The sequence below is a fragment of the Populus alba genome, chromosome 1 (assembly GCF_005239225.2).
Source record: "Populus alba chromosome 1, ASM523922v2, whole genome shotgun sequence".
Taxonomy (NCBI): Eukaryota; Viridiplantae; Streptophyta; class Magnoliopsida; order Malpighiales; family Salicaceae; genus Populus; species Populus alba.
In genome coordinates, this window is record NC_133284.1 from 1,061,740 (window position 1) to 1,086,990 (window position 25,251).

The 25,251-nt window shown below is 32.7% G+C and overlaps 3 protein-coding genes and 1 pseudogene across 3 annotated transcripts; 2 read left to right on the forward strand and 2 right to left on the reverse strand.

The window, feature by feature from the left end:
• The first annotated feature begins 917 nt into the window (after positions 1-917).
• Positions 918-5,923, forward strand: LOC118049753 (formate--tetrahydrofolate ligase). The gene is made up of 5 exons (XM_035059837.2): positions 918-1,210; positions 1,495-1,644; positions 3,059-4,234; positions 4,910-5,056; positions 5,486-5,923. The coding sequence occupies exons 1-5, from the start codon at positions 1,049-1,051 to the stop codon at positions 5,759-5,761; spliced, it is 1,911 nt and encodes a 636-aa protein (XP_034915728.1). The 5' UTR covers positions 918-1,048; the 3' UTR covers positions 5,762-5,923.
• Positions 5,924-6,744: 821 nt separating this feature from the next.
• Positions 6,745-9,122, forward strand: LOC118049808 (protein trichome birefringence-like 4). The gene is made up of 5 exons (XM_035059930.2): positions 6,745-7,478; positions 7,682-7,874; positions 7,968-8,161; positions 8,245-8,403; positions 8,490-9,122. Exons 1-5 carry the CDS (start codon positions 6,745-6,747, stop codon positions 8,878-8,880), a joined length of 1,671 nt encoding a protein of 556 aa, XP_034915821.1. The 3' UTR covers positions 8,881-9,122.
• Positions 9,123-13,570: 4,448 nt separating this feature from the next.
• Positions 13,571-15,245, reverse strand: LOC118049745 (peroxidase E5-like; annotated as a pseudogene).
• A 7,397-nt stretch (positions 15,246-22,642) lies between these two features.
• Positions 22,643-24,298, reverse strand: LOC118049747 (peroxidase A2). The gene is made up of 4 exons (XM_035059824.2): positions 23,993-24,298; positions 23,709-23,900; positions 23,297-23,465; positions 22,643-23,206 (listed from the first exon to the last, which is right to left on the reverse strand). Exons 1-4 carry the CDS (start codon positions 24,203-24,205, stop codon positions 22,749-22,751), a joined length of 1,032 nt encoding a protein of 343 aa, XP_034915715.1. The 5' UTR covers positions 24,206-24,298; the 3' UTR covers positions 22,643-22,748.
• Between the last annotated feature and the right edge of the window lie 953 nt (positions 24,299-25,251).

Here is a 25,251-nt window from a genome sequence, read left to right on the forward strand (position 1 = left end):
GTCTCCATTTATTTTATTTCATAAATAAAAAGTTTAAGTTTATTTTATACCCTATAATTTACAAAAATCTATACTTTGATGCCTTGGGTCTTGGTGTTTCAATGACCCTTAATTTACAAAAAGATTCAGTATGGTCCTTATATTTGTTAAGTTTGAATTTGGAAGTGACTATAAATTGGTGTTTAGGGCTACTTTGAGAACACGAATTGCACCACTTTTCAAACCAGCTCTAAAAATTCTAATATCAAGTTTAAAAATCATTTTTCAAAGGCTTGTTCAAGTTTCATGTTAAAATTTTGAATTTAATGCTACAATTTATTTTGAAAATTTATTTGAATTTTTAAAAGTTATTTTATTTTATTTTATTCTGTGGAAGTGGATATAAAATCTACCCAGTTTGAATTTAATGTTTTATATAAGTGCTTATATAAGATGTATATGGATTTTTAATATACAAATGCCACGTAAATCACATTGTAAAATCATTAATTTTTTTTTTATTAAAGCTGGAGTTAGATTTATTTATTAATATTAATAAATATATTATAAATATAATAGTTAATCAATTTTTTTTAATAGAGTTCATGTTTTTATATATAGTTATTATTAAACATTTAACTCAAACAAATTATATTTATCATCATTAATTGTTATTTTTTAGATGTTGATATTTATGTTGCTTTAAGAACTTGACGTAATGTTATTTTATTGGAAATAATATGAAAATCAAAACATGAACATCTAAAAGAAAATGATTAAAAAGGATAACATTTTGTTAGATTTTCTTAGTTATTGAACATTTTCAAGGGTCATTTTTAAACTTTTTCAGAAATTTTTAAACTAATAGTTGATAAAATAATAAAATCCAACCTATATAAGCCAGCCAAAGTGAAACTGTTCTAAATTTAAAGGGACTAAACCTGATTTTTCTTTAGTAAAATGGTTTCTCGCCACTGGTCCTCTAAATAATATTCATGGAAGCAGTTGATTCAGCTATAAAAGATTCGGAATTTCTAGCATCAGATTCACAGTACTGAAACAAAAAACAATGAGTGCATCAAAAACGTTGAGGAAGTTGGAGGTGGTGTCACCAGTACCAGCTGACATAGACATTGCTAACTCAGTGGAACCTTTTCACATATCTGAGATTGCTAAAGAGCTGAATCTTAGCCCTAAACATTATGATCTTTATGGAAAATACAAGGCCAAGGTGAGTTCTTTTTTTATCTTCTTGTGATGGGATTTATGTAATATTATGAAGTGATTGTTTTCTTGCTTTCTTTTGATCGTTTATGTTGACCATTTTGATTCGCGTAGATGTTTTTCTTGCTTTCTTTTGATTGTTTATGTTGGCCATCTTGATTGGTGTAGATGTTTTTCCTTTGAAACAATGGTTTCCATGGATTAAATTCTTGAAAATCCAATCTCTCTTAAAGGGTTTTTAGATATTTTTAGGAGAGGCTAAGAATATTGATTTGTTGGTTGGTTTTATAGGTATTATTGCCTGTGCTTGATGAGCTTGAAGGATCAGGAGATGGGTACTATGTGGTGGTTGGAGGGATTACTCCTACACCACTTGGAGAAGGAAAGTCAACTACTACTGTTGGCCTCTGTCAGGCTTTGGGTGCATTTCTTGATAAAAAGGTAGCCTTTTGTTTTGTTCCATTTCTTGCTTTTTACTGGTTTCATTTCATTTTCCCCTTCTGTCCATGTTTTGTGCGGTCAATGTTGTTGAGTTTTACCTGGGCAACAAATTTTTAAACTTTCATTCCATTAGTTTCAAGCTATCAGTTTGATTTATGTTTTTATGACATAGTCAAGAATCCACACTGAGTTTTTGGACTGGCTGATAACAAGGAAAGTGCCTTATAGAATCTGTGGAACAGAAATAATAGAAGAAATAACAAATCAGCTCCAAAACGTTTTCTGTTTTAAGTAGAAAAGGGGGCACTTACCTAGTTACGATCCCATCATATGAGGTCCTAGAAGGATGACTGTGGAGACAGTTCTACCATCTAACACGTTTTGTGAGGACTCTCAAGATTCAGTTTTGCTCAGTAGTGATTGTATGGGTATGATTTTAAATCCTGGTAATTACAGTTTATTGAAAGGCTACTTCTTTTGTTGAAGATTCCTTTGTGTACGTTGGCCAAGCTTGCCCAGTTGTTGTGTAATAGAGCTTTCATTACAGTTTATTGAAAGGCTACTTCTTTTGGCTGCTCTATACTGAGCTTCATGCTGTTGTCATTGTTATGTTCTGTCTTTCTAATGGTAGAAGTTATATCAACATCTGAAGGTTGGCATCATTTTATTGGTGAGGGCCTTCACGAGCTGAGGCAGAGAGTGTCACAAACTATTTTAGCCTGAGATGTGCATGAACTAAGATATTTTTCGGAAGGAATGTCAGTGGTAATGAAAAGCCATAAACTCTTGTTGGAATACCCAAATGTATCTTGACTCGAATTGCTTGTTAGAATGAACTTGACTTGAACCATATATTTTCAATGTTTGTTCATGTTCAATTGAAAATTCCCACATTCTGTTATTCAAAGTCTTAATAAGTTAATACATCCCATTACCTTCACACACATAAATTTGCTGGTTTTTGGTGTTTGTACATCTGTGTTAAACAGCTGCATTTATATATGGTAGAACTTTGGCAATTTTTCCTCGCACGCCGTTGCAATGAAAGGTGAAAAGAGCAGTAAAGTTGGCTCAGACTTTTTTTTTTTTTCAAGAATATAGATCTGAAATTCGCAATCTTGAAAGCTACCACAATTCTTCTGTAGCTTTTAGTCAACAAACGAGGAAACTGATCTCCGGTTAAATAGCTGCATTGCCAAAGTCAAATTTTAGTTCTTTCCACTCTAATAAATTTCTTTTTTCTTGTTTTCATTAGTGCATGAGGATGTTTAGGAAACTAGATATGAATTTGTCTTTATAGCAGGCAGTGGTGTTTCTTGTTTTCTTTACATTTTTGGTGTAAATGATTGTGTGGATATCATAATTCTGGATATGCCTCTGTTTATGATAGGAATTCTTTTCTTTTTGATGCTAGGTTGCTACCTGCCTTCGTCAACCATCACAAGGACCGACTTTTGGAATAAAAGGGGGTGCAGCTGGTGGTGGTTATAGTCAAGTTATTCCAATGGATGAATTCAATCTTCACCTAACAGGAGATATTCATGCAATAACAGCTGCAAATAATCTCCTAGCAGCTGCTATTGATACCCGGATTTTCCACGAGTCTACACAATCAGACAAGGCTCTTTTAAACCGCTTATGCCCACTGAACAAAGAAGGAAAACGAAGCTTTAGTGACATAATGTTTCGGCGTCTGAAGAGGCTTGGTATCTCCAAGACCAAGCCTGAGGAACTCACACCACAAGAAGTAAAAAAATTTGCAAGGCTTGATATTGACCCAGCTTCCATAACATGGAGGAGAGTAATGGATGTCAATGACAGGTTTTTGAGAAAGATTACTATTGGACAAGGTCCTGAAGAAAAAGGGATGGTGAGAGAAACAGGATTTGATATATCTGTAGCTAGTGAGATAATGGCAGTTTTGGCCCTCACAACATCTCTAGCTGATATGAGAGAGAGGCTTGGTAAAATGGTGATTGGCAATAGCAAGGCCGGGGACCCTGTGACCGCTGATGATCTTGGTGTTGGAGGTGCTTTGACTGTACTGATGAAGGATGCTATCAACCCTACTTTAATGCAGACTCTTGAAGGAACTCCTGTTCTTGTTCATGCTGGTCCTTTTGCGAACATTGCTCATGGAAATTCTTCCATCGTGGCAGATAAGATTGCACTGAAGCTGGTGGGACCGGGTGGGTTTGTGGTCACAGAAGCAGGTTTTGGTTCTGATATTGGAACTGAAAAGTTCATGAACATAAAGTGCCGATACAGCGGTTTGACTCCTCAGTGTGCTGTTATTGTTGCAACAATTAGGGCCCTGAAAATGCATGGTGGTGGGCCAGAAGTGGTTGCTGGGAAGCCTCTTGACCGTGCCTACACAACTGAGAATGTGTCTTTGGTTGAAGCTGGTTGTGTGAATTTAGCTAGGCATATTTCTAACACCAAGGCTTATGGTGTAAATGTTGTTGTTGCTGTGAACATGTTTGCAACTGATTCAGAAGCAGAACTTAATGCTGTCAGAAATGCAGCTTTGACTGCTGGGGCATATGATGCTGTCGTCTGTACACACCATGCTCATGGTGGGAAAGGAGCAGTAAGTTGCTTCTTCCTGTTTGTCCATTCCCATACTGAACCAGGATGAATTTGTGCATCACTCTGCTCTCTGTGAAACCAAATAAGTCAAGATAGAGCTGCATGGTTCTTACTTTTTCACCTAGAAAGAACTACCACACGGTTTACCGAGCTTTGAGCTTTGCTGAAGATATGTCCTTTATCCTCATTATAAACACCAAAATTGCCGTGGTGTCTTAAATGTTACTCTATCAATTCATTGGTAGTGCTCCTCAGTTTCCCTTCTATCATAGCCCTAATATAGAATTCAAACTTTATTTAATGTGTTATATCCTTTCAACTGCTGGTGTTTGGAGTTGATTATCCTGCAAGTGAAATCTTGCATGTCTGCTTCACCCCCTTGCCTGTTTCATCTGGTTACATCCTGTACAAGAAATAAATAATTCTAATCATATTTTGGATCAGGATCACGGTATATATATATATATATATATATGTGGATGAAAAGTTCACTGCCTGATATGAATTTATTGTCTTGTCTAGTTGCCTTGAAGCTGGTAAATGGTCCTCTTTTGACAGTAGCACAAATCTGACTCTAGCTTCTTGAGCATGTGTCTTTAGACAGAATCAGTAAAATATCCAAGAATTGGTTTTAACCTTTTGTTGTCTGCTTATCACACTGCGTTGTGTTCCTCAGGTGGAACTTGGAATTGCAGTTCAAAAGGCATGTGAGAATGTGACACAGCCATTAAAGTTTTTATATTCCTTGGACATTAGTATTAAAGAGAAAATAGAGGCAATAGCAAGGTCATATGGTGCTAGCGGTGTCGAATACTCAGAGCAGGTAAAGAATTTGTTTCTTCTATTTGTCTTTCAATTTCCATTATGGTTCTTTTAATTCTATCTGAAGGTTCATGTTTTGATGCGTACAGCAGTCCCAATTGGTAGTTTCATTCAATCTTAATTTTTCATCCCCCCCCCTTCTTTTACCAAAAATGACTGGCGTAACTGGGCTGAAATGGTCTAACTGTGAAAGGATTAAAAAGTTTTCTTGCAACGAAAATCATTGCGGGAGATGTTTGATGCATTTTTCTAGGTATGAAGTTTGTTTAAAATAGAAGATAATTCAGAGAAATCTGTTTTCTCTCACATTCAAGTCACGCGGGGTTCAGAAATTTGCCAGCGAAGTGCCCATGACTGAAATTTTTAAAACATGGACATTTGTTTAAATTCCTTGTTCTCTGACGTTGACCTTCACTTTATGTCTAACCAGGCTGAGAGACAAATTGAGATGTACAGCAGGCAAGGGTTCTCTGGTCTGCCTATCTGCATGGCTAAAACCCAGTATTCATTTTCACACCAAGCGTCTGAGAAAGGAGCCCCCACTGGATTCGTTTTGCCAATAAGAGATGTCAGGGCTAGCATCGGTGCTGGTTTCATCTATCCTTTGGTTGGGACTATGAGTACCATGCCAGGACTTCCGACAAGGCCTTGCTTTTATGACATTGATCTCGACACTGCCACCGGCAAGGTTATTGGTCTCTCTTGATGCCAACTAAACTTTTCATTTCATGTGCTTTTGCATAGGCTTCCCGGGCCTGCCCTTGCAGAAGTACAAAGCCAGATTGTAACTTATATTTGATTTTTTTATGTAACTTGATACACAAGCAACTGATTAAATGAAAAGTTCTTGTTTTCTTTGTGCTTTTAATCCGCAGTTAACAGTCTCGTATCAATGATGGCTAGTAATAATTCAGGTTTCTCTTGCTTTAGCTTCAGAGCTGTGGAAATTAGAACTCATGCTTGTGTTACTGTTAGTTAGCATGGCTATCTCCTGGGCGACACACATTGCATTTTTAAGTTTCACAAATATCAAGCTTTGGTTCCAGCCATTTAAAATGAAAATTCAATAGAAAGCACACTCCTCTATTGATGGTAATTAAAGTAAATATGTTAAAAAAATAATATTATTTGTATAGATTGGATTATGAGTATGACATGTTGAGTTTGATCGAAGTTTTTGTTAATTTATGGAAGAATTTCTTATTTTCTGTAAAAATTAAAATGTAATTTGTGAATTGAGATATTACTATTTCATGTGTTTTTGATAATTTTATATACTAATTCTTCTTAGCTGTAAGAATATAAATTAGTTTCTTAATCAAATTGACATTTAACTATTTTTAAATATCTTAATTTTACTAATTGCGGTATGATATTTATTTATAGTGAATGATACTAAAAATATGGTTATAAATGCATGCTATTTTAGAAAATAAAAAATTAAATTTTCAAATAAAACCAACACAAATGCCAAGTTACTAACAACTATAAAAATAGCGTTTTATATTTTTTAACCAAATATATATATATATTAAGGAAAATGAGAAATCAAACACATCTTGGTTGACGCATGCAATTACTTGCATGAATCTCCAAGAACCCAAAAACACAACGCAAAGTGCCAAGCAAGTTCTTACACAGGGCAAAGATCTTCCTCCATCCCCGCAAAAAAAAGCTAGTTCTTCGACGATGACAGATTCATCATTACCAATATCTTCAGCAAAACACCGTCTACTCACGAAATCTGCAGACACATCAAATTTCATTCCTTTCACAGGAAGAAAAAGTTTGTCATTTGCTTTTGGATTTACGTTTATCTTTATACCATCCACTTTTCTCTTGCTCTATATTCAATCATTTTCTGGCTATTCCTTCCCTTTTTCCTCCCTTATCCCTCACTTTCTCTCAAATTCTTCATCTATTTCTCACCAACACCACACCCTTCTTCATGTTCCCGACGAATCTCCGTTAGCTGATGCTAAATATGGGGTTCATTCTTTGTTTCAAAAATACAATCTCACGTCTGAAAAGAACCCTTTATTAAGTGCTGGTTTAAATGACACTGTAGCACAACATCGGAAGGTGGATGCAGGAAATGATTCTCATGGTGAGGAGGAGCAGAATTCTTTGAAGAGAGAAAATGGGAATAAAAAAAGGGCTGTGGAGAAAGAGAGAGTTGAAAGCGATGTGCCGGCATTGGATTCAAAAGGGAGAGATAGGAACACGAAAATTGAGAAATGGGTGAGGAAAATGGAGCAGTGCAATTGGTTTGATGGGAAATGGGGGAAGGATGATTCTTACCCTATATTTGCACCAGGATCTTGTCCTCATATTGATGAACCTTTCAATTGTTTTATTAATGGAAGGCCTGATAGTGAGTATCAAAAATATAGATGGCAACCAAGGCATTGCAATATCCCGAGGTAAACATATAATATGTTCATACGTTTTTGTACCTTCTCAATTGTTATGATATATATATTTTGAGCCTGTATTTATATTTTCTAGCTATAATAAATTTGATTTTGGATAGCAACTGTGTTGAGAAATGCAGGGGGTTTTCTCCCTTTTTCTATCAAATTATCAAATATTAATCCTTGAAATACATGTCAACTGCAATTTGCAGGATGAATGGTAAGATTATGTTGGAGATGTTAAGAGGGAAGAGATTAGTCTTTGTCGGTGATTCTCTCAATAGGAACATGTGGGAATCTCTGGTTTGTATTCTTCGAAATTCGGTGGAAGACAAGTCTAAAGTATTCGAAGCCTCTGGCAGAGAAGAGTTTCGATCGGAGAGTTCTTACTCTTTCATATTCGAAGTACGTGGTTTAGTATTCTCCTTTTTAGTCTCTTGTAAATGCCACAAGAAATCTGTTCATCGTTTGAAAACATTAATTTACTTGGATTGGTAGGATTACAATTCCTCGGTGGAATTCTTTCAATCACCATTTCTTGTTCAAGAATGGGAAATGGAAAGTAAAAATGGATCAAAGACGGAAACTCTCCGCCTTGATATGCTCGAGAGATCATCCGACAAGTACAAAACTGCAGATGTTCTGATATTCAACACAGGACATTGGTGGACTCATGAGAAAACTTTAGACGGGTGACATAAATGTTCCCTCTCTTCATGTATCATTCTTATTAGGAAATCATCCAGGAACAAATTATAACATCAGATACTTGCAGGAGGGGTTACTATCAAGAAGGTAGCCATGTCTACAGCCAACTGAATGTCGACAAGGCATTTCGGAAAGCTTTGAGAACATGGGCTAGATGGGTGGAAACAAAGACGGATCCGTTCAAGACCCTTGTTTTCTTCAGGGGATATTCTGTTTCTCATTTTAGGTATGTAAAGAGGAACATAAGCTATCCATGGATTCGAAAACAGAGGCTCACATAACAATCTTGTAACATTTTTGCTCCATTCACAGAGGCGGAGAGTGGGATTCTGGTGGGAAATGTGACAGTGAGACCAAGCCGCTTATGGAGGAGACTTATTTTGAAGAAGATCCCCCAATGGTGAAGATTCTGGAATCGACACTCAAGCGTATGAGGACACCAGTATTCTATCTAAACGTTACAAGAATGACTAATTTCCGGAGGGACGCACATCCTTCAGTATATAGGGAGCAAAATACGACTGAAGAGGAGAGGTCATCGTCGAGAGTCCAAGATTGCAGCCATTGGTGTCTCCCTGGGGTTCCTGATTCATGGAATGAGATCGTGTACAGTCATATGCTCTTCAAACATAAGCAGAAGGAACTAAAGCAGCAGAAGCAGCAGCAGCAGCGTCTGGTACACAATTCAATGAGACTCCATTAATCGGAGAGTAGCCCAGCAATTCGACAAGCTGTAACAGTTCAAAATTCATATTAACTTTGTGATTGTCACGACATTAACTTTTATCACACTGGTGATTTTTACGTTAATCTATATATGGCATCTAGCCAATCCAATATTGGTTACAAGTGGCCATGAATTTATTAATGCAAGCACAATGTTTAGAGCAATCTGTTTCCACTGACTAGAAGATTCTTGTGCAAAGTTATTGCACGTTGGAATACCGTTCTTGTTATCTCTTCTCTTCCCTTCCCTGCGCTCGCTTACCCATCTCCCCTTCTTTCCATCAACAGTTCATGATTTCCGCAGACATCTTCACTCCTTCAAACCTCTTCTCATCGTCCCCTTGTTTCCACCGACCTCTTCACTCCTTCAATCCTCAGTTACAAATGATTTGTTTCTCCGTTACAGGATGGTCCAGGTTTTACATCCATGGAAGCTAGAGTGGTAGTAACTTTCATATAATTAGATTTATTTTAGTAATACTAGATTATAGGGCCCTGCTACGGGTCAGATTAGACATTTTTTAACGTAAAAAATATATAGAGGTGTTATTAATGTTTTTTTCTAGCGAAAACAAAACAGTGGGTGTGGATTTGAAAAGTCCGCATCTTTCACTCCTGCACATATTAGTTTAATAAGAAGGAAGTCTGAAATTGAAAAACATAAAGATTCAAACTAAATTAATGTGGACAGAGACTATGTGTTAGTTTTCCAAAATATTCATGATGAAACACACCGGCTAACAGATTTCTGGGTAATGGCAATAATTGTCCCCCAATTATCACATGATTTTCAGCTAGGTCCCCAAACAAAAACAATTCCCAATTGGATTTGTTATCTATCAAACAATACCCAGTTAGGATAAAACCTGGCTTGGTAAGTCAATCTAATGGCTCGTTGACTCGAAGCCATATTTTACTTTAAAATACTATGTTTTTTAAATAAATGACATGGTTTTTTTTTTTTCCTAAAAAAACCATAGCTTTAATTAACTTGTTAATCCACGTGTCAACCCGTGACCCAGGTTTTTGGTTGGGTTGACCCTTGAATTCGATATACCTATTGTTTTCATTAGATTAGAGACTAAAATGTTTTTTATTTACATACTTAATTTAAGATTTAATGATAATTTGGTAGGAAATATGTTATTTGGGAAAAAAAACCAAATTAATAATCAAGAATCCACCCACTCGTTTCAATTTTTATCCACTGATGGTGTTAAAAGGCATTAACAGAAAAGCTAAATCATGTTCATCAAGACTTATAAGATTGTGGTTTGGAACAGTCTTTTAGGATAGAGACTCATTTTATTATTATTATTATTTTATAGACTCGGCTCCCTTGTTACTATTTACCTAGACATAGTTCACTATGAATTGAAGTAGTGTAATAGCAGAGCTGCCCTTACCACAAAGAGTTACAAAGACTACAGAGGGAGGGTGAGATTGTCTTTTCATTGGGATGTATTTGGTATTTAATAGATGGTTGAGGAGAAAATGGTCATTTTTTATTTTGTCGGGGCAAGGTAATGATGTAGGCTGCAGACACCTGGCATGAGGATGCGCCTGGGTTAGCAAACGGTGCCTGGGGCTCAGAAGCCCTTGGTGCTTTGCCAGATTCGCGCGCCACGTGCAATTGCAGGCCATCTAGAGCTAGGGTTAACCACGCGCATGGCTCTAGAACCAAGCAAGCGAGTCTGCAGGTGCTTCTAAGTGGCAGACTCGAGCATCTGGGTCTGGAGACCGCGCGTAGGACCCAAGGGAATTGGGTCCTGATGCAAGACCCATTAGCCATGGGTCATGTGTCAGGACCCAAGTCGAATAGGTTCTGCATTAAGACCTAATTCTCTAGAGTCTTGCTTTAGGACCCAAGGGTAAGGGGTCGTGCGTCTGGACCCAAAGGCAATGGATCCAGCGTTAGGATACAATTTTCTTGGGTCCGGCGTCAGGACACGAGTCTCTTGGGCTTAGGTTTCTAAATATAATTATTTTTATTATAAATATTATTATTTTTATTATAATTAAAAGTATTAATATGAAAAATAGTATTATTTGTGGTATGAATATTATTATTTTTATTAAAATTGAAAGTATTAATATTAAAAATAATATTATTTGTGTTATAAATATTTTATTTTTATTATAATTAATAGTATTAATATTCAAAATATTATCATTTGTGTTATAAATATTATTATTTTTATTATAATTAATAGTATTAATATTCAAAATATTAGCATTTGTGCTATAAATATTATTATTATTATTATTTATTATTATTAATAAAAGGTGAGCCCATGATGTAGCGCGGGCACCTAACTAGTGTAATATGTATTATAAAACCCAACTTGAATTCTTAATTAAAAATCTAATCCAGGATATATATTTGTATATACACACACTTCAAATATATATTATCACTTTATTTTATTTGAATAATAAAATAATTAGATAATAAATATTGAAATAGATACTCAAAACTTGATGAATAAAGTATGAATATTTAAATTTTTTATTTATAAATAATTGATAAGATATAAATATAAAAAAACTTGACCCTTGAATGTTTATGGTCATTGTGGTCCATCATCTAAATTTCCAGTCATTTCTCTAAAGATTTTTGAAAGGTGTATCATGTAACAATAAAATTAGATATATTGAATAAAATTAATAGTATTTACATTGACACATCACATGGAATCAACTTCAAACACAGATATGTGCAAGAACATAACTAGCATGAGCTTGTAATAAATAAATGGCAAAGTCAATTTTGATGGCTTTGGACGAAAGAAGGTGTGGTCAAGAGATTCTGAAAGAGAATAAATGGAGGAAAAGATGGAGTTGTAATCAAAACACTATTATTTTATTTTTAAAAAAATTAATGAGTTAATAGTTGAGTTTTTTTACTTGGTTGACGGATAAACTTAGAATTTTAACAAAATCAGCTTGGTTTTTTCAATGGTCCAAGTTTTACAATCATGGGAGCTAGAATGGTAATAACTTTCATATAGTTACATTTATTCGAGTAATATTAGATTATAGACTCGTGGTATGTGTCAGATTAAATATTTTTTAATGTAAAAAAAAAAAAACTTATGTTGTAAGATGGAGTTGTAATTAATTGATAGATTTAAAAACCTTATGGACGCGTGAAAATTCTTCTATGGCAATTTTATTAGCGACTGAATTGCAGGTCAGCCATTATTATCAGGCTTGTGTTTGAAGAATAGACATGCATGTTAATAAACTTATGACAAGCCTGATAATAAGTTTACGCTGGGGTGAACCTAAGTTTACGCTGGGTGCCGTCAACCACACGAACATTGAAATAGACATGCATGTTAATAAATTTAAATAAAAAAAATTAATTTTATTTTATTATATACTTATCTTTTAATTTATCCAATTTTATTTTGATTATAATTTTATTTATTTATTAACACAAATAAATATTTTATTTATTTAATTATGTATGCATAAAATTTTCAATTTGTCTTTAATTTTTTTTATATATAAAAATATATTGAAACATATATATATATATATATATATATATATATATATATTTAAAACAATCTAGCATGCCACATCACGATGAAAATAACTGGCTACCAAAAATATGCAGCATTTTTGTAAAAGAAACAAAAGTAGAAAAACACTATAACATGTGATTCAATAAAATTAATTGCAGCAGGACAATGGAAGAAAAAGGACAAACAAAATTAATTTAATGCGAATACTATTCTACGGTCAGAAATAGAAGGGTCACGTCGTGAAAGTGATTTCTGAGATAATTTCCAAATTGACAAACGCACAGACAAATGGAAAAGTCCACAACCTTGAAAAGCATTATTTCATCAGCTAACAGATCTCTGGGTAATGGCAATAATTGCCCCCCAATTATCACATGATTTCCACCTTGGTCCCCGAACAAAAACAATTCCCAATTGGATTTTGTTATCTATCAAACAATACCCAATTAGGGTTAACTGTGTAGTTTTCGAAATAGTAATACAAATTGGCTTAATAGGTTAATTTAGTAACTAGTTGACTCATAGCCTCACTTTAGCCACTTTGAATTACTATGTGTTTTAAACTTAAAATGATATACTATTTTTTTTTTAAAAAAATATGGTTGTTTTTAATACACTTGTTAATTTGCGTACCAACATGTGATCTAGGTTTTTGGCCAGATTAACCCTTGAATGGGGTATAACTATGGTTTTAATGGATTTAATTTAAGATTTAATGATTTTTTTTTGGGAGGATGTTATTTAAGAATGAAAAAAACCGAATTATTTGAGAAGAATTCAGCCACTCGTTTCAATTTTTATCCACCGACAGTGATAAAAGGCATATAATATAATTTAGCTCATCTCTTCTTCAAAAATAAGTATATCATCATCAATTACAGCAGAAAAGATTCACGGGAAAAAAAATAATTCATTTTAGCATAGCTGTTAACATAGAAAAAAAACAATTTTTTTTTTATTAAAACAATATTGTTTTTTAGAGTTAATCTAACCAAGTTTAGAATAGATTCTACAAAGGATAGTAATATTTTTTTCTGGTTTAATTTTAAAACTCAATCACAATTACGAAAGGATCATAAATTTATCGAATCAATAAGACTTAACATTGTGCATTTTTTTAGCGTGCGAGAAAAATTGTCAACAAGACTCCATTTGGTATTCATTTTTCATCGCTCTGATATTTAATTATTACAGTGCATAAGATCGCTTATTATCACCTGCTTCTTCGCATGTAGCCTTTCATTCAAATTGAGCTAACAAGCATGCTATCTGGCCCAGCCAAGTTTGTATTGACTACCCTGCAGTTCAACCTGATCTCTCCTTCAGTTCCTGTCAGAGGGCTGAGATTTCCCATTCTTATCATGGACTCCACAAAGCTTTCAAAGAAAGCTGTTTGATTAGCACAGAAAGCGTTAACAAGTGCAATGACATCATCTGCCCCAGGAGTTGAAAACAGTACTTGATCCGTCTGAAGCAGGCCTCGGTTAGCTCGCAGATTGCAGTAGTAGTTATTGTCAAAGACATCTGGTGTTGTGGGATCAAGATCTGTTATCACACTGTCATTTCCACCTTGGGACATAAATTCCTGAAAGATCTGCTAGAAGAGTTCTGTTCAGTGACGGGTCAGGAGCACCGGTGCTGTTGAAATCATACAATCGGAAGTCGAATTTAGAACATTGTGCCCTCCCAAATGTGTGAGCACCTGAGAAGATAAGAAGGAAATTACATCAAAGGAGAATCAATTATAACAGAGTTTTACGGTTTAGAGTTGAGCCTGGCAAATAATACTTACCAGATAGAGCTACCAAATCACTATTATTATTGAGGCCGACATTAGTGAAGCTCTCTCTGAGTTGATCAAGGGTGAAAAAAGAGGGTGGAAGGAAAGCATCTGCTGCATCTCGGCTTGCTGTTGTGCTATCTCTTCTTCCTAATGGAACTGTCCAATTTGGACCTCCTGCCTGCAACCATGCATAGTTAGGGGATTACTACTTTTTCAAACTCTTAAAGTTATTCTATCTTAACTCCTTTGTCCAAACCTTCATAAAGTCATGTAAAAAACTAAGTAAATCTCAGCTTCTTTCTTTCATTCAATTATGACAAACTATGATATTTGTGTTCTTCGTGCTTTGACTAGAATATTTAGACAAGAAGATATCATTTTATGATTTGGGGGGTTGAGGGATCGATCATTTTAAGATACCAAGACAACAGATTCTTCAGCTGCAATAGTGAGTATGTCAGCACAGGACACAGTAGCAGGACAGGCACTCTCCAACAAAGCCTTCATTCTATCAACAACTTCAAAACCTCTAGTAGAGTTGATGTTCCCTCCGGCTTCCTTTTCGCTCACTATAGTATCAGAATCGTCCAACAAAAGCGAACCATCGCAGCCCTGAAAATAAAATAAAAAACTTGAGAATCACAACTTAGATAGAAGGTTTAATGTAATTAAGCAAATATAATAAGATGTTTCAAAGTAATTACATTAACAAAGCAGTCATGGAAGTGGAGCCTGATGAGGCTGGCTCCAATCCGAGTATCGGATGCCAATGTCTCCGTAATGACATTACGGATAATGGTGCTCACATTTGGACATGTCTGGTCATAAAATGTTGGAGTAAGCTGGGCATAAGCCAATGTTCCTCCAAGCAAAACTACAAAGAAAAGAGCTGCAACTATAGCCTTAGAAAGATGCATTTTTCTCCAATTTCTCCTATGAAATTGTTCTTGTCAATGTTAAAACTTGCATGGGAACTCAACGATGTTATAGTTTAAATAGTGATAAAGAGGTTTGGAAGCTAAGACGCGGTGCTTTGAATATTTTAACAAGAATAGCGGTGCTTTGAATGTTTTATCAAGAATAGTAGCAGGTGAGGTGTTTGAGATAGTGATGTTTGATTTTTAAAATGTATTAAAATAATATTTTTTTTTATTTTTAAAAAATTATTTTTTATATCAGTAAATCAATTTAATTGAAATAAAAAAAATATTTCAAAAATTTTGAAAATTTCAATGGAATAATTGTCGATAATGACTTGTTTCTCAAGTGATATTTAGGTGATGATCACAAAAACAGGTTGGCGGGCTACAATGTTAAATAGTAAATTTATTAAATTCAACTTTAATATGCCTGACTTTTATTTGTGGATGTTGGCCAGCTTAGCTAAAGTTCAATAGAAGATCTAAATTCTACTATCCTAATTAATATATAGAGCTTCAACTTAATGATTACCATTATTATGATTTAACCAATCTTAAATTTCTTAAAATATGAATGTCTTTGCCGTCTAATACATGTTTAAGAAAGTTTCGAGAAAAAAGCATTGTTCTAAAAAGATTTTGAAAATATTACAGGTAAAATCTGAGAGTTTTTCTTTTAATAAGAAAAACAAAACCTTAGTTCTCATCACCTCTTGTTTTTTATAAAACTTTTCAGTTTTTTTATTGGTTGTCCTGTTTCTGAAATATTTTTTTGTGCAAGTTTACTAATTTATCTTTAAACTGTGCTATTTTAAAAAAAAAACAATAAAAAAATTAAAAATATATCATTTGGATTCCAATTACAAGCTTTTTGTTCATAAAGAGTATAGTTTTCTTTTCATTAAAAAAAATATATCTTAACAGATTAAATTTTTTATTTGTTTTTTCAAAATCACTAGTTTAAATACCATAAATTTTAGAGTTATTAAAAAGTTAAATATTTATTAATTTTAGAACCTTAAAAGATAAGTTGATATACACGTAAAATTGAATATCTACTATTAAAATAAAAAAATAGCATGATATAAACTCCTTGATTGTAAAAGTGTTGTTGGAGATTAAATTTCCTCGATCAATACCTTAATAAAAAAACACAAGCAAGAAATTTCCTCGATCAATATTTATCAATAGCACAATAATATTTTTATTTATTTATTTTATGACTATGCCTTTTTGTAATAGCTACTCTTCTATGCATATGGGGCCTATACATATATAGTTAGTTTTCTACCACTGGACCCGCCTGCTACATGAAATAGTAATTTTAGATTAACATTTTTCTTGTAAAAACAATATTGCATCGCCATATATCTTTCATGGCTTTGATTTAATAGCAAATTCCTAGTTAATTTAAGCCGACATGCATGTACACCTTGCAAGCTTTTATTGTTCCTTGCAATTGGAAGCTAGCTATAAAGTGAAAGAATTAGTCATGTTCCTTCTCTTCAAGTCTTATCTGGATTTCTGTTCCTCGTGATTAAACAGGAAAACACCACCAGTTTAACTCGTGATTCCCTAATTTGAGGCTGTCCTGAGCCAAGTTTAATGGAAAACGCTGTTTTATTTATTTATTAATATTTATAAAAATTATCTCTTTTTTTTAAAAAAAAAAAGTTTAGACTTTGACTTGACTCGAGTCTATCCTCACCCGCAACTCACATTGTTACTGCAATAAAATCTTATAACTATGATTAAATAACACTTAAATTACATTCCTGATCCATGAAGAAGATCTTCTTAGTGATGTTTTAATTTTAAGTTTAGCTAATGAAAGGTATAACATATAAGGAATGTTTGTTTCATAATTTTTGAAAATTATTTTATAAATTTTTTAGTGTTTATTTCTCATTAAAAAAAATTGATCAACAAAAAAGTACTTTTCAGTAAAAAAAAAAATCTGGTTTGGTTTCTAAAAAGATTTTTTTTTTTTTTAATTTTAGGCAGAAATTATTTTTTAGAAGTTATAAAAAATTTATAAATATCATATTATTTGCTGACTATATGAAATTTGGTCCTCAAAACTTTTGATTGTTATATATTTTGTTTTGATTTTTTTTTTTCAATTTTATCTCTAAGAATTTGATTAATTTGATTTTTATATTAACTTTGGTCCTTATTTTTCTAATTGTTATTTGTTTTTCTCTTATCATTTTTTAATTGAAATTTTTTTATCTATCAAATTTGGTCCTTATTCTTTTGGTTGTTACTTATTTTATTTGAAATAATTTATGAAATTATAATTATTATATATTATTATTATAATTTTATCATGTTTCAATTTTTTTTATCTATTAGATTGGATCTTCATTATTTTGATTGTTATTTATTTTATTTGAGATAATTTATGAAAGTAATTTTTTTTTATTTCATTCTCATTCAACTTTTTTAATTTGTAAGATTTATTCCTCATTATTTTAATTAACTTGAAAAAAATAAAATATTAATAGATTATTTTTCAGCTTATTTTCCATGACTTAAATTAAATATTAAAAAATTCTTGTGCAAAGTAATTGCATGTTGGAAGACCGTTCTTGTTATCTCTTCTCTTCCCTTCCCTGCGCTCGCTTACCCATCTCCCCTTCTTTCCATCAACAGTTCATGATTCCCGCAGATATCTTCACTCCTTCAAACCTCTTTTCATCGTCCCCTTGTTTCCACTGACCTCTTCACTCCTTCAATCCTAAGTTACAAATGATTTGTTTCTCTGTTACAGGATGGTCCAGGTTTTACATCCATGGAAGCTAGAGTGGTAGTAACTTTCATATAATTAGATTTATTTTAGTAATACTAGATTATAGGGCCCTGCTACGGGTCAGATTAGACATTTTTTAACGTAAAAAATATATAGAGGTGTTATTAATGTTTTTTTCTAGCGAAAAAAAAAACAGTGGGTGTGGATTTGAAAAGTCCGCATCTTTCACTCTTGCATGTATTAGTTTAATAAGAAGGAAGTCTGAAATTGAAAAACATAAAAATTCAAACTAAATTAATGTGGACAGAGACTGTGTGTTAGTTTTCCAAAATATTCATAATGAAACACACCGGCTAACAAATTTCTGGGTAATGGCAATAATTGTCCCCCAATTATCACATGATTTTCAGCTAGGTCCCCAAACAAAAACAATTCCCAATTGGATTTGTTATCTATCAAACAATACCCAGTTAGGATAAAACCTGGCTTGGTAAGTCAATCTAATGACTTGTTGACTCGAAGCCATATTTTACTTTAAAATACTATGTTTTTTAAACTTAAATGACATGGTTGTTTTTTTTTTTCCCTAAAAAAACCATAGCTTTAATTAACTTGTTAATCCACGTGTCAACCCGTGACCCAGGTTTTTGGTTGGGTTGACCCTTGAATTCGATATACCTATTGTTTTCATTAGATTAGAGACTAAAATGTTTTTTATTTACATACTTAATTTAAGATTTAATGATAATTTGGTAGGAAATATGTTATTTGGGAAAAAAAACCAAACTAATAATCAAGAATCCACCCACTCGTTTCAATTTTTATCCGCTGATGGTGTTAAAAGGCATTAACAGAAAAGCTAAATCATGTTCATCAAGACTTATAAGATTGTGGTTTGGAATAGTCTTTTAGGATATAGACTCATTTTATTATTATTATTATTTTATAGACTCGGTTCCCTTGTTACTATTTACCGAGACACAGTTCACAATGGATTGAAGTAGTGTAATAGCAGAGCTGTCCTTACCACAAAGAGTTGCAAAGACTGCAGAGGAAGTGTGAGGTTGTCTTTGTATTGGGATGTATTTGGTATTTAATAGATGGTTGAGGAGAAAATAATCATTTTTTATTTTGTCGGGGCAAGGTAATGATGTAGGCTGCAAACACCTGGTATGAGGACGTGCCTGGGTTAGCAAACGGTGCCTGGGGCTCAAAAGCCCTGGGTGCTTTGCCAGATTCGCGCGCCACGTGCAGCTGCAGGCCATCTGGGGCTAGGGTTGACCACGCGCATGGCTCTAGAACCAGGCGAGCGAGTCCGCAGGTGCTCCTGGGTGGCAGACTCGAGCGTCTGGGTCTGGAGACCGCGCGCAGGACCCAAGGAAATTGGGTCCTGATGCAAGGCCCATTAGTCATGGGTCGTGTGTTAGGACCCAAGTCGAATAGGTTCTGCGTTAAGACCTAATTCTCTGGGGTCTTGCTTTAGGACCCAAGGTTAATGGGTCTTGCGTATGGACCCAAGGGTAAGGAGTCATGCGTCTGGACCCAAAGCAATTCCAGCTTAGGATACAATTCTCTTGGGTCCGGCGTCAGGACATGAGTCTCTTGGGCTTAGGTTTATAAATATAATTATTTGTATATAAATATTATTATTTTTATTATAATTAAAAGTATTAATATGAAAAATAATATTATTTGTGGTATGAATATTATTATTTTTATTATAATTGAAAGTATTAATATTAAAAATAATATTATTTGTGTTATAAATATTTTTATTTTTATTATAATTAATAGTATTAATATTCAAAATATTATCATTTGTGTTATAAATATTATTATTTTTATTATAATTAATAGTATTAATATTCAAAATATTAGCATTTGTGCTATAAATATTATTATTATAATTAATATTATTAATAAAATAATTAAAAAAATTATATTAATATTGAAAAACAACCATATATTGGATTTGAATTATTATCATCATCATCATCATCAATAAAATTTTAAAAAAACTATTATTACTATCGAAGAAAAACTATAATTTTTTTTAAAAGATTAAAAATATAAAAATTTGGGCAGACAAGTTAAATATAATACTATAAATATTATTATTGAATTTGACGTTGCAACCAGATTCAATGTTTTTATGTATACTGTTGCAACCAGACCCAACGCTTTTCAGTCTTAAATTTTTATGATATTTTTTATGAAAACAAAAGGTTAGCCCATGATGTAGCGCGGGCACCTAACTAGTGTAATATGTATTATAAAACCCAACTTGAATTCTTAATTAAAATCCTAACCTAGATATATATTTGTATATACACACACCTCAAATATATATTATCACTTTATTTTATTTGAATAATAAATAATAATTAGATAATAAATACTGAAATAGATATTCAAAACTTGATGAATAAAGTATGAATATTTAAATTTTTTATTCATAAATAATTGATAAGATATAAATATAAAAAAACTTGACCCTTGAATGTTATGGTCATTGTGGTCCATCATCTAAATTTCCAGTCATTTCTCTAAAGATTTTTGAAAGGTGTATCATGTAACAATAAAATTGGATATATTGAATAAAATTAATAGTCTTTACATTGACACATCACATGGAATAAACTTCAAACACAGATATGTGCAAGAACGTAACTAGCATGAGCTTGTAATGAATAAATACCAAAGTCAATTTTGATGGCTCTGGACGAAAGAAGGTGTGGTCAAGAGATTCTGAAAGAGAATAAATGGAGGAAAAGATGGAGTTGTAATCAAAACACTATTATTTTATTTTTAAAAAAATTAATGAGTTAATAGTTGAGTTTTTTACTTGGTTGACGGATAAACTTAGAATTTTAACAAAATCAGCTTGGTTTTTTCAATGGTCCAAGTTTTACAATCATGGGAGCTAGAATGGTAATAACTTTCATATAGTTAGATTTATTCGAGTAATATTAGATTATAGACTCGTGGTATGTGTCAGATTAAATATTTTTTAATGTAAAAAAAAAAAAACTCTTGTGAGGATTGATGTAATATAATTTAATTAATTTGATAGATTTAAAAACAACTTAAATGATTAATTAAAATATATTTTAATTAAAATTATTAAATGGATGTCTGTTTTTTTTTTTTTTTTTTTAATACTGGAATGAAAACACGCTCGGTTGCAAAATAACATCCGGACTGATTATTTCAGAGATTTTTACTGGAACTAATTAATCTTGTCTTGCACAGAACAGATACATCAAAAAATGACTAAAATGAGCCGGACAGCACTCTCGAAACTCTTATCAGGCACGATAGCGACTGAATTGTTGGTCTGCCATTATTACCAGGCTTGTCCTGGACGGCTGAACCTTACTTGACGCTGGGTGCTGTCAACCACACGAACATTGAAATAGACATGCATGTTAATAAATTTAAATAAAAAAAATTAATTTTATTTTACCTACACTTATCTTTTAATTTATCCAGTTTTATTTTTAATAATCATTAATAATTTTATTTATTTATTAACACATATAAATTTTTATTTATTTAATTATGTATGTATAAATTTTTCAATTTATATTTAAATTTTTTTATATACAAAAATACATTGAAAAAATCTATATATATATATATATATATATATATTTAAAAAAATCTAGCATGCCACATCACGATGAAAATAACTGGCTACCAAAAAATATGCAGCCATTTTTGTAAAAAAACACAAAAGCAGAAAAACACTATAACATGTGATTCAATAATTAATTGCAGCAGGACAATGGAAGAAAAAGGACAAACAAAATTAATTTAATGCGAATACTATTCTACGGTCAGAAATAGAAGGGTCACGTCGTGAAAGTGATTTCTGAGATAATTTCCAAATTGACAAACGCACAGACAAATGGAAAAGTCCACAACCTTGAAAAGCATTGTTTCATCAGCTAACAGATCTCTGGGTAATGGCAATAATTGCCCCCCAATTATCACATGATTTCCAGCTTGGTCCCCGAACAATTCCCAATTGGATTTTGTTATCTATCAAACAATACCCAATTAGGGTTAACTGTGTAGTTTTCGAAATAGTAATAAAAATTGGCTTAATAGGTTAATTTAGTGACTAGTTGACTCATAGTCTCACTTGAGCCATGTTTTACTTTGAATTACTATGTGTTTTAAACTTAAAATGATATACTATTTTTTTCTTAAAATATGGTTGTTTTAATACACTTGTTAATTTGCGTACCAACATGTGATCTAGGTTTTTGGCCAGATTAACCCTTGAATTGGGTATAACTATGGTTTTAATGGATATAATTTAAGATTTAATGATTTTTTTTTGGGGGATGTTATTTGAGAAGGAAAAAAACCGAATTATTTGAGAAGAATTCAGCCACTCGTTTCAATTTTTATCCACCGACAGTGATAAAAGGCATATAATATAATTTAGCTCATCTCTTCTTCAAAAATAAGCATATCATCGTCAATTACAGCAGAAAAGATCACTGGAAAAAAATAATTCATTTTAGCATAGCTGTTAACATGGAAAAAAAACAATTTTTTTTTTTACTAAAACAATATTGTTTTATAAAGTTAATCTAACCAAGTTTAGAGTAGATTCTACAAGGATATTAATATTTTTTTCTGGTTTAATTTAAAACTCAATCACAATTACGTAAGGATCATAAATTTATCGAATCAGTAAGACCTAACATGTATGCATTTTTTAGCTTGCGAGAAAAATGTCAACAAGACTCCATTTGGTATTCATTGTTCATCACTCTGATATTTAATTATTACAGTGCATAAGATCGCTTATTATCACCTGCTTCTTGGCATGTAGCCTATCATTCAAATTGAGCTAACAAGCATGCTATCTGGCCCAGCCAAGTTTGCATTGACTACGCTGCAGTTCAACCTGATCTCTCCTTCAGTTCCTGTCAGAGGGCTGAGATTTCCCATTCTTATCATGGACTCCACAAAGCTTTCAAAGAAAGCTGTTTGATTAGCACTGAAAGCGTTAACAAGTGCAATGACATCATCTGCCCCAGGAGTTGAAAACAGTACTTGATCCGTCTGAAGCAGGCCTTGGTTACGTTGCAGATTGGAGTAGTAGTTATTGTCAAAGGCATCGGGTGTTGTGAGATCAAGATCTGTTATCACACTCCGATTTCCACCTTCGGGACATAATTCCTGAAGAGCTGCTAGAAGAGTTGGGTCCAGTGACGGGTCAGGAGAACCGGTGCCGCTGAAATTATACAATCGGAAGTCGAATGTAAAACATTGTGCCCTGCCAAATGTGTGAGCACCTGAGAAGATAAAAAGGAAATTACATCAAAGGAGAATCAATTATAACAAAGTTGTACGGTTTAGAGCTGAGCCTGACAAATAATACTTACCAGATAGAGCTACCAAATCACTATTATTATTAAGGCTGACATTAGTGAAGCTCTCTCTGAGTTGATCAAGGGTTAAAAAAGGGGATGGAAGGAAAGCATTTGCTGCATCTTGGCTTGCTGTTGTGCTATCTCTTCTTCCTAAAGGAACTGTCCAATTTGGACCTCCTGCCTGCAACCATGCATAGTTAGGGGATTACTACTTTTCAACTCTTAAAGTTTTTCTATCTTAACTCCTTTTGTCCAAACCTTCATAAAGTCATGTAAAAAATTAAGTAAATCTCAGCTTCTTTCTTTCATTCAATTATGACAAACTATGATATTTGCGTTCTTCGTGCTTTGACTAGAATATTTAGACAACAAGATATCATTTTATGATTTGGGGGGTTGAGGGATCGATCATTTTAAGATATACCAAGACAACAGATTCTTCAGCTGCAATAGTGAGTATATCAGCACAGGAAACAGTAGCAGGACAGGCACTCTCCAACAAAGCCTTCATTCTATCAACAACTTCGAAACCTCTTGCAGAGTTGTTGTTCCCTAGGGCTTCCTTTTCGCTCACTATAGTATCAGAATCGTCCAACAAAAGCGAACCATCGCAGCCCTGAAAATAAAATAAAAAACTTGAGAATCACAGCTTAGATAGAAGGTTTAATGTAATTAAGCAAATATAATAAGATGTTTCAAAGTAATTACATTAACAAAGCAGTCATGGAAGTGGAGCCTGATGAGGCTGGCTCCAATCCGAGTATCGGATGCCAATGTCTCCGTAATGACATTACGGATAATGGTGCTCACATTTGGACATGTCTGGTCATAAAATGTTGGAGTAAGCTGGGCATAAGCCAATGTTCCTCCAAGCAAAACTACAAAGAAAAGAGCTGCAACTATAGCCTTAGAAAGATGCATTTTTCTCCAATTTCTCCTATGAAATTGTTCTTGTCAATGTTAAAACTTGCTTGGGAACTCAACGATGTTATAGTTTATATAGTGATAAAGAGGTTTGGAAGCCAAGACGCGTTGCTTTGAATTTTTGAACAAGAATAGCGGTGCTTTGAATGTTTTATCAAGAATAGTAGCAAGTGGGGTGTTTGAGATAGTGATGTTTGATTTTTAAAATGTTTTTTATTTTAAAATGTATTAAAATAATATTTTTTTTATTTTTAAAAATTTATTTTTTATATCAGCAAATCAATTTAATTGAAATAAAAAAAATATTTCAAAAATTTTGAAAATTTCAATTGAATAATTGTCGATAATGACATGTTTCTCAAGTGATATTAGGTGGCTACAATGTTGAATAGTAAATTTATTAAATTCAACTTTAATATGCCTGACTTTTATTTGTGGATGTTGGCCAGCTTAGCTAAAGTTCAATAGAAGGATCTAAATTCTACTATCCTAATTAATATATAGAGCTTCAACTTAATGATTACCATTATTATGATTTAACCAATCTTAAATTTCTTAAAATATGAGTGTCTTTACCGTCTAATACATGTTTAAAAAAGTTTCGAGAAAATAGCATTGTTCTAAAAAGATTTTGAAAATATTACAGGTAAAATCTGAGAGTTTTTTTTTTTTTAATAAGAAAAACAAAACCTTAGTTCTCATCACCTCTAGTATTTTAGAAAACTCTTCAGTTTTTTTATTGGTTGTCCTGTTTCTGAAATATTTTTCTGTGTAAGTTTACTAATTTATCTTTAAACTGTGCTATTTTTTAAAAAAACAATAAAAAAATTGAAAATATATTATTTGGATTCCAATTACAAGTTTTTGTTCAGAAAAGTAGAGTTTTCTTTTCATTAAAAAAAATATAGTTTAACAAGTCAAATTTTTTATTTGTTTTTTAAAATCACTAGTTTAAATACTATAAATTTCAGAGTTATTAGAGAGTTAAATAGTTATTAATTTTAGAACCTTAAGAGATAAGTTAATATACACGTAAATTAATT

Excerpts from the sequence above, each read along its gene's own strand:
- LOC118049747 (XM_035059824.2), bottom strand. The coding sequence starts at position 24,205 with ATGCATCTTTCTAAGGCTATAGTTGCAGCTCTTTTCTTTGTAGTTTTG. Across the intron at positions 23,901-23,992 it reads TCCATGACTGCTTTGTTAAT|GGCTGCGATGGTTCGCTTTT; the intron begins GTAATTACTTTG and ends TTTTATTTTCAG. Across the intron at positions 23,466-23,708 it reads CTGAAGAATCTGTTGTCTTG|GCAGGAGGTCCAAATTGGAC; the intron begins GTATATCTTAAA and ends GCATGGTTGCAG.
- LOC118049753 (XM_035059837.2), top strand. The coding sequence starts at position 1,049 with ATGAGTGCATCAAAAACGTTGAGGAAGTTGGAGGTGGTGTCACCAGTA. Across the intron at positions 1,645-3,058 it reads GTGCATTTCTTGATAAAAAG|GTTGCTACCTGCCTTCGTCA; the intron begins GTAGCCTTTTGT and ends TTTTGATGCTAG. Across the intron at positions 5,057-5,485 it reads GTGTCGAATACTCAGAGCAG|GCTGAGAGACAAATTGAGAT; the intron begins GTAAAGAATTTG and ends ATGTCTAACCAG.
- LOC118049808 (XM_035059930.2), top strand. The coding sequence starts at position 6,745 with ATGACAGATTCATCATTACCAATATCTTCAGCAAAACACCGTCTACTC. Across the intron at positions 7,875-7,967 it reads CTTACTCTTTCATATTCGAA|GATTACAATTCCTCGGTGGA; the intron begins GTACGTGGTTTA and ends TTGGATTGGTAG. Across the intron at positions 8,404-8,489 it reads TATTCTGTTTCTCATTTTAG|AGGCGGAGAGTGGGATTCTG; the intron begins GTATGTAAAGAG and ends CTCCATTCACAG.